This window comes from Sesamum indicum, linkage group LG4 (genome assembly GCF_026168435.1).
Source record: "Sesamum indicum cultivar Baizhima isolate 11 linkage group LG4, ASM2616843v1, whole genome shotgun sequence".
NCBI lineage: Eukaryota > Viridiplantae > Streptophyta > Magnoliopsida > Lamiales > Pedaliaceae > Sesamum > Sesamum indicum.
Genome location: NC_142660.1, coordinates 2,207,821 through 2,222,842, shown reverse-complemented (window position 1 = coordinate 2,222,842; position 15,022 = coordinate 2,207,821). Strand labels below are relative to the sequence as shown.

Here is a 15,022-nt window from a genome sequence, read left to right as displayed (position 1 = left end):
CAGTGAGTTTGCTATTCCCACGGAACTTATTGATAATGTGATGGAAATGCAGCTTATTCCTAACGAGGAAATTCTTAAAGAATTAAGTAAGCTTAGAGAAGAGGAAGCTGTTACTATGAAATGGATCCACATAAAAACTATTGAAAAGTAATAAAAGCAACTTTCAAGGAACGAATTGATTCAGAAATATATTTATCAGTAATGGATAGATTCATCAATAACTTAAGAGATGGTCGTCTTCGAACCATGATAAGTAATTTGTATGTAGGAAAAAAAAATTAATGTTTGGCATTCATCGTAGAATTGCATACAACCTAGTAGATCAAAATTTTAGCAGAATCTTGACCCTTCATCAGGATTTTAAAAGAAAAAATCTTACGACAGAAGGTAATAAACTATATTTTATAACTTATAGAATTACTTATGCCTTTTCCAACACACATAATTCTGATTTATTTTTCAGGAAATAGTATATTGAGATTCCTAAAACTTTTAAAAAATTTGCCAAGGTGATGAAACCGGACCCGATTAGGATACTTAGAATAGATGGTATCAACATCGTAATCAAGGATCACCGTTTTAGATCGAACACTTAACACCAGAATTGAGAATAGTAGTAGGATGTCCTTTGGAAGATAAAATTACAGGCTACAAAGAAAAAGAGAAGTAGTTGATAAAAACATTTACTTCTCGAGAAATTAGGGTAGATAACGTAAAACTTAGATGCCTTGAAGGATGAAAAGAAATACAAGCTATATTTGACAACACTAAGAAAGAAAATTATTTTCCTTGTGATGGCTTATATAATTTGCAGCAACCTATTAGTAGTAAATATGAAGGCATGTTAGAAATAGCACTTCGTGAGATCATGATTGCAGGTGTTGCAGGAAGAGAGAAGGGGAGTATCACTTTGGGGTTAAATTTCCTCGAAGATCATGAACCATGGGAAAGAAAAGGTAATGGAATAGAATTCAGTCTGGATGGTGTTACTATAAACATTGAATGATTAGCCCCTTTTCTATGTACATATCTGTTGATATGTTATATGATCAATATAAAACAGAATATTTTGCAACTTATATTGATTCAGGATCAGGAATTTGCACAGTAAAATCTGGAATTTTTCCTAATGAAGCTATGAAAATCCTACCTGTTATTGCAGGGAGGGATTTTTCGCATAAAATCCTAATACTAATAAGGGTATACGAGAGGCAAAAATCATGATTGGATGAGCATCTGGAACACCTTGGTACAGGGTGAAAGCACCTCCTATCTACTTTGATGATATATGTGTTGATATTTTGTTGGGAAACAATTTTATTTAAACCTTTGCAAAATAGGTGTAGGATAACAATAGAAATATGTTGATTTTTACTACTAACTATGGTAGTGAAATATAGGTTTTCCAAAGCGAAAAGACATTTAATAGGATAATTCCCATAAATTTTCACAGCAAACGTGGTGATGATGCCAAAATAATTTATTCATAGATGCAGGATAAGAGAAAATTTGGTAAAGCTTTTTATCTTTCAGGCAACAGGGACTCGACGATAGCAATAGCTTCTATGAGCAATCTGAAGAAGAAACCTAGAACCTCAAGGAAGCATTGTAGGAGATAAAGTCGCTAGATATTAGTGAAGAAAGCAAGCTCTCTCTTGAGAACATCAAGAGACTTATCCAGAGAAATTTCAACGAGAACTATCAAGCATGGTGAGAGAGGAATAAGATTGAAGCAACTTTGAAGGTCGAAGACGAATGGAGATATGAGTATGGTCGATACAAGCCTATCCAAATGAACATAAAGGATAAGAAAGATATGCATGAGATTATCAAAGACCATATCAATCTTGGACTCATTGAGCGTTGAGTCTCTGCTTACACTAACCCTGGTTATCTGGTAAGGAACCATGGTGAGGTAAAAAAAAAAAAGGTAAACCCAGATTGGTAATTAACTATCAAGGGATTGACAAGATATTAAAATTTGATAGTTATTACATTCCAAGCAAAAAGCACTTAATCACATTAAAGGTACAAAATTGTTTTCTAAATTTGATTGCAAATCTGAATTTTTTCATATTAAGGTGAAGAGTGAATCAAAGAAATTTACTGCACTCTCCACAGCATAGCGACAACATAGGGACAATATGTGGAAAATATAATCAAGTTTGGATGTTAGAAGGGTCCAAACCAGAGGAGGTCCTAGAGTAGTATAATTTTAGGGCACTAGCTTCAATTCATACTATGTCTCCAAGTTTTTCATAAATCTCAAAACTTTTGGAGTGGATTAGTGGGGCAGTTCATTATTCTTGGCAAAATAACCTCCACTTGAAAAGATGAGATGTTTTGGGAATTAAAATTCATATCAGCAGCTCCAGAAACAGCGGAAAATGGTCTCATCCAGCATTCCATTTCATCAAGCTGCAAAGACCAAACATAGTAGCTTTTAATAAAATAAAGGTTGCCTCTATAGAAGCTTCACTGGTATCAGCCATTAGTTAGGATGATACTTCTACTAAGAGAGCTTGGGGTGGTTTATGGGTTTATCTCATTGAGATGAATAAAGTCAAGTATCCATTTAAAATATTTTTACATAAATTGAATGGGTCATTCCTGTTAAACTCCATAATGGAAAAAAAAAACACTGAGTTCGCAGAAAACATATTCGAGAAAAAGAGAATGCTTATATGGGAGAACAAGTTGCCTGCAACCAAAGCTATAAGGATGAAGACATGCAACATATTGCATGTTGGGTAATGGCAAAACCACATATGCTCTTGCTACAAAAACAAGAAAAACCCCTATTCGGGACTAAAATTCGGGTCACCCAGAAAAAATCCCAATTAAAACAGGACAAGGTAAAAGGAAGGATTCTTATAAAGCAAAGTAAAAGAAGCAGAATGTAAAAATCAAAAGTTAAGACTGTCGGCGAAAGAAAACCAAGGCCAACAGTCAGAAAAGAGAAGAGTCAGCTAGCAATCACATGGTCAACAAGCCATCATGACCACCAACTGGAAAGGACGTAGAGATGATGAGCGCAATAATGTCATCCGAAAAGGACAAGGCGATGACGAACGCAGTAACATCATCAAAAAATAAGTTTGAAGTCCGAGTTTGAGTCCACAAACGCGTATAAATAAGGAAGTAATGAGCAGATGGGAATTCTCAGAAATTTTCTCCTACTCTCCAAAGCATAATAGATTGAGTCTTTCAGATCTTTGTAGTTTTTGAGCTTTTAGTTTTTGGGGGTTTCCCAACAAGTCAAGTCCTCTTTCATATGAGAAGCTAAATAGTTGTCTCCTCCAATGGAAGAAATAATATCTATGTAATATTTCATATATTTTTTCAATAAAAGTTAGGCTTCTGTTCACTTTGTTGTCCAAAATTCTATTAAATCCCTATATTGGAGTGTCTTCTACGCCCTAAGCAGTAAACGAAATAGGATTGTGTTGTTTGTTGCTGAAGGAGGTGTCTACGAACCATCTGCTACGGTAGTGTGGTTGGAGAAAGTCCGTAAAATAGAGGACTTGAAATACCCGAAAGCAAAGCAATGAAAAAATATACGAATTTATGGTGGCTTAATTTTATTTCAAAAGCATGTTCGGCCTAATAGATTGATTAGTAATGGGAATAGTTCTGCTGAAAATATATATATATAGATAGATTGACAATTTTTTTAAAAGTTTAGGAACCAAAATAAAAATGAAGTACCAAAACTGCAAGTCTCTGTAAAGTGTGGTATCAAAATTAACTATTTTGTAAAAAATGGTATCTGACTCAATACCCCTATACTGTGGTACCAAAAATAAAATTTTCTCTTATAACTTCAAAAAAAATTAGGCTAAAAATGAATGTAAAAGAAAAAAGAAAAGAGAAGATTCACTTCTCTCTCATACTCATTTATCATATGAAACGTTTCTTCTTCTTTCCCTCTTGTTTCTCTCTCCATTTTTGGGATACAAGACTATTCTATTTGTGGATGAAATTACTAAGAATTCGAGAAATAATTGTGATGATTTAACTATTAAATATTGATAATTTAATAATTATTTTCTTTTTAAAATAAATTAATCATGTATATTTTTAAAATAATGTATTTGGTTTTTAGTTATTCAAATACATCGTGTGTTTTCAAGTACTTCAATTCCTACATTCTTCATTTTTAAAAATTTTCTATTCCCCCAATAACTATAATTTATGCAATTTTTTATTCTCTTAAGACAAAATATTGACTTGACCATGGAATAGATTTAGAGCGTATTTGGGTGAGCTTATAAATTTTTAAAAATTAAATATTTAAAATCTCATAAAAATATTAAAAAATGTTGGTATTTTTTTTTTTTTTTTTGAAATGAGTTTATAAAATTTAAATATAATATGTTAAAAAGTTTTTAATTTATCTTTAAAATTTTAATAAATTTCTTTATTTTTTATTATATTAATTATAAGCTACATAATTTTATTTTATTCAAACACTTCTAAATATTTATTTATAAATTTATTGGTATACAACGTATTATATGTTACACATATGTGTATATAATAATATTCGAATCAACTGATTTTTTTTAATTCGATTCGAACGATCGGACCAATAACCCAGTAATTTAATCAATTTGATCCCGAATCCAATTTTAAAAACATTGCTCGAAATAAAATAGTTTGTAAAGAATCCAAACATAGTAAAATAATTTAAAAAGTACTAGAAAGGACAGAAAATTTGAAGTAGGGAGTAGTACTAGTTTTTGCAAATTGTACACAAAGACAGACATCATCATATAATGCTGAAATATGGATGTGGGGCCATGAGGGAGGGGATTGATCACATGATAATGATGTTTCTGCACCAGACATCAGTACAAATATAAATGTCTCTTGTGGGTGGGGTCCTCACATCTCAATTATTTTTCTCATCACACCTCTCCATTATTTGTTTCTCTCCACCCTCCTCCACCATTTTATTTTTTTTTTCTTTTTAACAATTTTTTTTTTAATAATTTCTTTACAAATCATGATGTACTTTAAAAATCATAGATCGCTTATAAGAATATTTGATAATTTTTTCCTTAGTGTCCGACAATAGATACTTAGTGTTGATTTACCTTCTTCTATTAGTATTTGTGTACTATTTTGTTTATGGCGGATCCCTTGGCCTATCGAGATGGTTGCTTAGCCTTTCATATTGTATTGTACAGATATACTACCATTTATTTAATGGAATTTACATTTATCGAAAAAAAAAAAAAAATTCCCTCAGTGTAGACTCTCAAAAATTTTAGTTCGGACAAAGTCTAATCAAATCTGAATCAATCGATAATTTCATTATTTACAGCCCACTGTCTTTTCCTAAGCCTCTAGCACTTTTTTTAGGTTTCAAAAATTTTGAACAATTGCACTCTGGGAGTCGCTAACTCACTATTATAAATGGGGACATATTTTCTACCAATCATCACGGTAGAGTTTGAAAAATTCTAGTGCAGATCGGATCCGATCAGTTATGAACCAATCACAAGGTAAATGTAATATACTTGTTGTATAATTAGTGTAGATTTCAAAAAAAATTATTATATGATTGATGAGGTCTGATCAAATTTAATTTGAATATAATTTTTCAATAAAATTCTTTTATCATCGATAAAGAAAATCGAACACAGTATTTTCTGACAAGGGAGCCCACACCATTGTTCTAGATCTATTGTCATGAAAAATGTATTGCAATTTGGTTGATGCCTCAAAAAAGTTGATACCCATCTCTATCAACCAACTGTGTGGAGTTTAACTACAAATTGGTGTGTCTATCTTAGCTATCATCCATCTGACTAAAACCAAAACTCTATCATATTTGAATTGTTCTTGTTTAGGGCAGGTAGTGGAGCCAACCTAATTTTCTACTTTTTCTTTGATATTATAAGATTCATTATATTTAAATTCAAATTTTGATTATATAAATCAATATTTTAAATTTATAAATATATTTAAATAAAATACAAAAATAAAAATTATTATAAAAATAGATACACTCGAACCCGTAATTTTTTGATTGTGATGCATGAACCTTACTAATTGAATTGTACTTTATTATTATGTCGATAGTTGACTGGTTCAATTAAGATACCTGATAGGCACAATTCTTTTATCAATTTAAATATCAATTGAGGGAAAAATGTGTTTTGTCCCCCTCTGATATTGATAATGTACAAAAATCTCATTGAGGGGGAAAAATAATAATTTATTTTGTGATATTTTTTAAATAGTCGGAAAAATGTATGTTTTACACGAGAGGTCTTAATTAAATTTTGAAAATACATAGGTATTTTATGCAATTTATCTAGTTTATATTATGAATTGGACTTCAAATTATATCTCAAAATTCCAATTTATCATTTATTTTAAAAAAAAAAGAATGATCTTTTGTCATGATTAATTATATTAAAATTAAAAAATGCAAATATTGATTATTTATAGCAACTTTTTGGTCGTTGCTTCTCTATTCGAGGCTAAATCTTTAGTTACAGTAAATACGTTGAAGAGTTTCCAACAGTTGAAGGATTCCCCCTGTATTTGGGGGAGGCAGTTAGAGGATTTCCCCCCTCCCTTTCGGGGGAGTTAGTTGGAGACTCATGATTCTCGAAGGGCGGTTGGAGTTTATTGTGGATGAAGGTACTTTTAGGAATAAGGATGCATTTTTGGGAGGTGGCTGAGGAGACACCCTCTCACAGCCATTGTCCAAGCTTTTAGGGTTTATAAGTTATTTCTCTCTGGAACGGCCACGTATCTCGGAGGGAGTTGCTGATCTTTATTCGATTTTGTGAAGTATGACTCCAAAGATCATACATAGATGCCACGTATTTGTGAAATGAGTTTTGACTTTGGCAAGGGGAGGTGGACTTTTAGTCTATAAACTTTCTTGTGGGCCTGCGAGGCCTTTTTTTGATCTAGACCCTCTTAGATTTGAACTGATTGGATTTGTTTTGGTCAATTTATTTTTTAGGGGCATTTGCCGAACTTTTTGGAGGCTCTATTTCAATTGGGCTTCGTGGGGGCATTTTGAACCCTCCCCAAATCGAGTTTTCTAAGGGGCACCATAAATCTTGCATTTCTTTCTTTATCTCAAATTTTTTTTTTAAACTTTCAGTTCAATTTATTTTTATGAACATACATCTGATGACCCTCGATTCTATCAATTTTACAGTTCGATGAATACTAATAATAAATACCTCGAACAAACCAAATAAATAACATATATATATATATATATTCGTTTTAAAAATAATTAAATAAATATTTGACGATCATCATCAGCATCATCATCAATCAATATAAAGAATCGTAGGCAGCATGGCAGACAAGCCATTATTTCGTGATCAGGTACTATAGTGAAAGGACCACGACACTTTCCGTGGGGCCCACCGTACTGTATTCTGTAGTCTTTTGTCCGAGGCCCACTTGCCTTCTTCTTGCAACAAAGGCGCTCCCTCTTCTTGCAACCTATCAACTTGTGTAACAAAATCTACACGGTATCTTTTGAAAGCCACCAACCAAAATCCTACATAATTTAAATTAGCCAAAAAAAAAAAAAAAAAAGAGAGAGCACGTAAATATTAGGGTATATTATACTGAGAGCTTATAAAATTTATAATAATTATAATTATTTTTTATTATTTAAAAAATTATAAATAATTATAATCGTCTAATAAATATCTACTCGTGACAGTTCATTGTAGGAGTTTATTTTGTTATACAATCGTTAATTTTATAGGGTCTTTGTAATTTTCAAATGCTGATGATGTATTTTTAATTATCAGAATTTTTAAAAAAGCCCATCGTAATTTACTTTAAATATTATATTTTCAAATTAAATACGAGTCATCATAAAAAATATTAAAAAATTTATAATCCTATGTGCTTAATAAAATTGTACTTTATGAATATTTTCAGTAATATTTTGTGCTTTCCTCTAAAGAATTTGGAATTTTGAAAGAAAATTCAATTTTTTTCGACGAATTCATTCACAAAAGTGATAAATAAAATAAATAAATTTTAATAATAAAAAGTAAAATAGCAAATAAAAAATATAGGTAAGACACCAAAAAACCACATTCCCATAATAATAGAATGAGCATATGTGACATATTAGATGTGGGCACAATTAATTTTAATTTTTAAAAAAATAATTATTATTAATTAGATTAATAAAGTATAAAAATTGAGAAAATATATTTAAAAAAAAAGATGTGAAAATTGAGAAAGAGAAAATAATAAAATATTAAAAAATAAAATTTGAAAAAATCAGTAAATTAAAATACCAATAAGGTGCTATTCACACTAGTATATATGACACACTCAAACGTATATGATAAATCATTTAAAATTTAAAAAAACTAATTATTATTATTTTAAAAATATATTATATATAAATAAAATTTTAAAATTATAAAAAAAATTACGTGAAAATATTAGAAAAGAATGAGAGAAGTAAAAAAGGTACGTGGAAGTCGAGAAGAGAGAGGAAAAAAATTAATAAAATATTAAAAACTAAAAAGATTGACGGATTATAAAATTGAAAACACCAATAGAGTACTCTTTAATTATATAAAGGTATAGAAAAAATTCTTGCCAAAATTAGGATTAGTCGAACCAAACCAATCACAGAGCAAGCAAACCATACTTGATATGTGATATGTCACTTTTTTTAAATTGTACACCAATCACACGATAAATATATCGCATTTGTCATATAATTGATTCAGATTTAACCATCTTGAATTCGGACTAAAATTTGCCAAGGTAGAGATATAGATAACAACCTAAAAATACGCTTACACTAATTTTTTTTTTATTTTTTTTGGTGCTTTATTTTCGTCCCTTTCCTTCTCTTCCTTTTCTTTTTTAGCCCCTTTTTTTTTTTGCCTACTTGCTTTTTCCCTTCTTTTCTTTATTCTTCGGACTGCCATTCGACTGTGAAGGATCTTTTATTTTTACTTTACTATTATACATTGCTGTCATACTCATGTTATTATACATTGATACAATTTATATTTTTTAATTTTAAAAAATTATGTGTCAAGTGTGTAATACCAAAATATAATAAGAAATATTTACTACTATTTGATTCGAATAGGAAATCGAGATCGTCCGAAAGGTAGTATGCATATGGATGTTTGGGAACCTGAGATAGAAGAGCAGATCGTTAGTCTCTCTGGGTTGTCCCCAGTAAATCCAGCAAAAGCTCTCTGATGCTGGAATCAGTTGTAGTAAAATTGAAAAGAAAATAAAAAATGTTCGGGTGAAGTAATAACGACACAACATGGCCCGACATAGTTGTGGGTGTATGTACAAGGCTAAATGTCCGTGCTTGTATCTGTTAGATGACATGATCTCTGGCTTTAGTGTACAAGATGATCAATGGTCCTTGTTCTGGATCAATATGTTGCATCCGTCCAGGTGCGAACCGATGCAGTTACAAACACACGGATGTTTGTCCTGGTATTTTTCCTTTAGGTGGAATGTTTTTATTTTTTTTCGCTATTATAACTAATATATATCCCCGTTTATTTACAGGTAAGTCCTTCGTTCCTATCTTTTCACCAAATATATTAATTTTAAGATTTTCATTTCTCGTTATTTATTGAATCACCCCTCATTTTTATATTTGGTTCAAATTTTTGATTTCTTAAATATATTGTTAAACGAAGAGGAAAAAAAAATTCTTATATCCCTCTCACCTATTATATGATTTTAATTAAATAAATTTGTTAAGTCTCAGTATAAAATTCTCCATTTATGTGGAACTGGCGTATTAGGAAAAAGTGATATCTATGGGTTAAAGTGAGATAATGAGAAAATCATGGGGCTATTGGTGAATATTACATTCTTCTTATCTTTGATGTCTTTGCAAAAGAGATCCCTCCATCTTAATCGTACTAGTGTGTGTAAAAGGTAATTCAAATATCATAATAAAGATAAAAAGATGAAAAATAAATATTACTTAAAAAAAATAAAAACTTGTAGAGGAAAAAAAAAAAGAAAAGAATTTGAATCCAAGAGAAAAAAGATAGCGTATAAAAACATCGAAAGGAATATATGAATTGAAGAGGAGAAAAAAAAAAATGATGTAGGCAAGTATCTCACAATTGCAGATGAGAAACTTGAGTAACCTATGAGCCCCAAGATTTTCTTTCCTTAGCAATATGCCTTTATAGAACAAAACTAAAAGGCTCACATGATGTTAGAACAGACTATATTTCGTGCAATAAAGCATCGATCGCGTTGCAAGCTACATCAGGAGAAAATCTTGTCATACGAATTTTTGAGTACCCAAATTTACTCTTAAATTCATTTCTTTCCTTCCAAAAAGAATTTGGTCAGAATAGTGATTTTAGAGTTTTTTTAATAATCCCATAATGTTACAGTTTTATTTTTTTTTCTCCCACCCACCACTCCATGCTTCTCTCTTCGCAAACTGGTCTATAATTGTTTTTATTACAAACTTCTATATTTTTAATAATCTTACAATTACAATGTATTTTTTCTCGATCATCTCACCCCATGTTTCTTTTTTTTTCACAGATTTTTTTTCCTGTATCACAAATATATTTTTTCTCTCCATCTAACGACGCAATTCTTTTTTATATACTCATGGGAATCGCGTGCAACGACAACTAGTGTATATATATATATATAAAGAGAGTTTTGTCAGACCAAAATCATCAATTTATTATTTATTTCATTATTAAATAGTATAAAAAGTTTTAAATATATTATGCAATTTAGCTATGAAAACCACAAAGATGGGGAACAACATAGAGTCCCAAAAGGGGAGTTGAGAATACTTTATAAGGAAAGGAATGAACTACTTTCAATAAACATATTATTATTTAATAATGAAATCAAGAACATGGAATTATTAAAGAAGAATAATATATTTTAATCAAATTAATATTTACTTTGATAATACTTATCTAATCACTCTAATTTCTAATCCACTAATAAAAAAGTCCTTCCCCATATTGTGGTCTAGTTTTCTTTTCTTTTAATCTTTTTAATTTAAAAAATAATAAAACAAAAATAATATTTGTTTATCTGTATTATTTTTAAGGGTATATTAGTACGAATTCTCCTCAAATTTGGCATAATTATAAATACCCATCTGTTATTTAAAAATTGCCAAATAACCTCGTTGATGTTTTATGAAATTATGTCAATACTTTATTTTTTTCTTTTAAAAAATAAAAAAAAAGGTAAAAGAATCAAACTAGATGGATGAAAATTTTGAAAATTATAAAAAAATAAAAAAAAATTATTCACTTCCTCCGTAAAAATAATTAAATTTATAATTTATACTCCGCAAGTGTATTTTTGTCTGTTCACCACAAAAAATAGATAAAAACTAACAGATCAGACTAATTGTTAGACAACCATTAAAATCGAGAGATTGATAGTTTTTCAAACAACAAAAAGGTATTTATAATTATGTAAAATCTCAGCATAACTCTTTATTATTTCCCCTATTTTGAATTGATATACCATTCTATATATAAACATGGTTGGAGAAAAAGAGAGGAGGAATCGAAGCCCATTCCAACCTTTGGTCACGTGAAATGTGGGCACATTGATTGAATGAGTCACCCATAACATGCTTTGATTCCAATTTTCCATTATAAGATAAGGGTAAAAAAGATATTTGATGCACCAAAAAGAAAAAAAAAAAATAACACTAATAATTAAAGCAAAGAAAATAAAGAAGGAAAGGTGATAGTGACACTTTTTCTTTTTCTTTTTTAATATTTTTGCATCCAAGGTAGGCACCTTTGCTTCAAAAAGGCAAATCATCCCATTGGACGAAGCATTCACGTTGTATTTGGATCGGTAAATTTTAAATTTATAATAATATTTTTTTTGGATTTATTTGAAAAATTAAAAATTCAAATAATTTTAGAATTTTCAACTATGATATTGAACTATATTTTATTAGAAATTAATAAATTTCAAATTCTTTCGATATTAAATCATTTAAAATTCTTTATTCAAACGCTTTCATCAAATTTAATTCCGAGGTCAATCCAAATTTAGCGTAATAGTAAAAGAATTGTTTGGGTCTTTTATTTTAAAGTAGTATTAAAGTTTATATTTTGTTTAATATATATATGTTATTTGCGTAAAATTTATTTCATTTATATGTTTAAGAAAAATATGATCATACACATAGATTATAAATATAAAATAAAATATAGGGTAAATTATATTGACGACTCCCGAGATTAAGTCAAATTATACAATACCCCTTATTTTTTTCAAAATTACAACTATACCTCTTGAGGGGTGTTAGTATAATATTTTTCAGAAATGTCTGTATAAATTTTGTATTTAAATAAAATACGCTGCTATTTTATAGTAAAAGATCTAGTTTGAGAAAAGTGCCGTTTAGGGCTATAAGGTATAATTCAAAATTTTCATTCTAAATTATTTATTTTAAATTTTATTGTATATATTTTTATAAAATATTTTATAACTCCTATTCAATTACAGTTTTGTAATTAAAGAACCAAACAAAGGAGAGAAAGGTAATTTTGGTTGGTAGAAATGTTAGGGTGGAGCAATTTGTAACTATATCAAGCTGCTACCGTTTTCATTTCAAAACCTATTGCATATTCGATTTCATTATTCCACGTGTATAATTTTTTTAATTAAATAAATAATATAATTTTTACACACATAATTTATATATATTAAATAAAATAAAAATTGTAATATGTATTGATGTACAAATTAAATTGTTCACACCAATAATTTTACTCTATTTGTCAATCTTGGATTTAACATCTTATCTTAGTGATGAAAAGACAAAAACGCCCTCCACTCCGCTTTTACTTTTTTTAAATTTAACCTTTGGCGAAAGCACTAAAAGTGGAATATATTAATATTATGGGTATGATGAATCACTTTTTCGTTTTTCAAAATTTCTACATATATCTTTCAAATATTCTAATATTAGAATAAAGGGAACATTTGCGAATTCTACAAAAGATGAGGGACCAAAATGAAAAACCCTAAAACCGCCTCCATTTTCTTTTTACTTTGTCCCTCATTCTTTTCTTTTTTTAACCTTTACAGCCAGCCCCTAATATTTTCCTACTTCTCATTTCTAACCCCTGAAGAGGGGCAAAAATTTACTACATGAACAGTTCAGACTGCAGCACAGTATAGTAATTAGCGGCCTCGTCCTCAAGTTCCCACAGCCCCTCATGCTCAGTAAAACCAAACGGAAAATTTCCCACAGAATTTAATATTTCAACATTATTTTCAATTTCATCGCTTCGATTTGGAATTCCGAGTTCATCGTCCGAGGCTTCAAGAAGATGCCTCATGACGGACTTCACACCGTCGTCCTCGGTGGCGGTGGGGTGGAGGGACGGGTCGGGTTCTTCCACCGCCGCCGTGGATGGCAGCGAGTCGAAGTCAAAGGTGGTGGTGGAGTCGCAGCTGGTGGACGAGGAGAGTTCTTGCTGGAGGGTGGTGAATATGGCTGACAAGTCCTGGCTCAGCTCGTGGCCGGGCTCATGGCTCGGCTCTCCGTCGTCTTCTTCTTGTTCAAGAAGATTAAGTATGGTGTTGTAGGGCTTGTGGCGCTTGGAGGTGGCGCCGGAATCGTCAAACTCAGAGCTTGAGTCTTCACGCAGGGGCTCTTCCCTAAGGCGTTTCGGCTGAGTTTCTGCCATTGGGGAAAGCAGAAATCCAGAGAGAGAGAGTATTATGTGTTGAAAAAGATAAAGAGAGATGTTGTTTTAATAGTGTAAGAAAGAGGTGCAGGTGCGGGGATGAGAGAGAGAGAGAGAAGGGATGAGGAGAGAGAAGGGGGGGTGGAAAGGTTTATATAGAGGGAGGGGGAGAAGTGGAGTTCCGGTCAAAATGAGTAAAGGGAGAAAGTGAGAATAATTTAATACTACTATTTTCAATTTTTATTTTCTTGGTTTGGTGTGTGTTTCAGTGTGTGAGAGAGAAAGACATTGATGGAGACAGTCCCTCTGTGTCTGTGTGTGTGTGTGTGTGTGTGAGAGAGAGAGAGAGAGAGATAGAGAGAGAAGCAAAGGTGATGCTTTGACAAAAAAAATAAAGTAAATGGGAAAAGTTAAAGGGTTGGCCTTAGCGTGTGTGCTTACTGCTTAGCTTTATTTTTAATTTGGGACTGCCCTACTTTTTCTCTAAGCAATTCCTAACTACAAACGCCTGCAAACTCTATTTTTAGCTTTCTATCTTATTAATATATATTTTTTTATTAAATATTTTAATATTGTTATATCCATATAATGTCACTACATTTGTGCAGTTTATAAATCTAAAATCCTCTTCTTTTTTTTTTAATAAGACGTTTAAATAAAGCAGATAATATATCGTGTCATAATATGTTGCATGTTATATTATTTGGTATTGTAATAATATTATATGCCCTTTTTCGTGGGCTAATAATTATACAGACAAATCTCTCATACTTATAATCCTCAGGGTTTCATTCTTGTCGAGTGTCTTTTTCGAAAAAGTGTAAGGTAGAAAATTAGAATGAAAAACACCTCACTCTACAAAATTTGATTGCGTCGTCCCAGATCAATATATACAAAATATAAAATTAAATTAAAATAAAATAATTTAATTTAACAATAAATTAAAAAAATTAATATTGGATATTCACTTGATAGGTTAGATGACTGCATCTACCCTCCAAAGTTTGGTTGACCTTTTCTTTTTATACAAATTAAAATTATTTATTATAAGTTGGTAATTAAATGTTGAAGGGCAGTTGAATAATTCACAGGCCACGCGAGCGACTTGAGAAAATATTAATATATGAAAAATTTAGGTAGACTTTGGCATCAAACTTCCATATATTTAGAGATAATTGAAAATGAAAAGTAGCTAATAACTTAACTATACATTATTATTAGTGATTATCAATAATTAATATGATAATTATGAGTAATTGAAATTTGTGATATAATTCTACATAATTAATTAATGAAAGGGACAGTTA

At 30.4% G+C, this 15,022-nt stretch overlaps 1 protein-coding gene across 1 annotated transcript; it reads right to left on the bottom strand.

Moving 5' to 3' along the window:
• Positions 1-12,966: 12,966 nt before the first annotated feature.
• On the bottom strand, positions 12,967-13,855 carry LOC105159948 (uncharacterized). Its single transcript, XM_011077180.3, has one exon. It carries the CDS (start codon positions 13,713-13,715, stop codon positions 13,170-13,172), a length of 546 nt encoding a protein of 181 aa, XP_011075482.1. The 5' UTR covers positions 13,716-13,855; the 3' UTR covers positions 12,967-13,169.
• Positions 13,856-15,022: the final 1,167 nt, after the last annotated feature.

Coding starts and splice junctions, on each gene's coding strand:
- LOC105159948 (XM_011077180.3), bottom strand. CDS start 13,715: ATGGCAGAAACTCAGCCGAAACGCCTTAGGGAAGAGCCCCTGCGTGAA.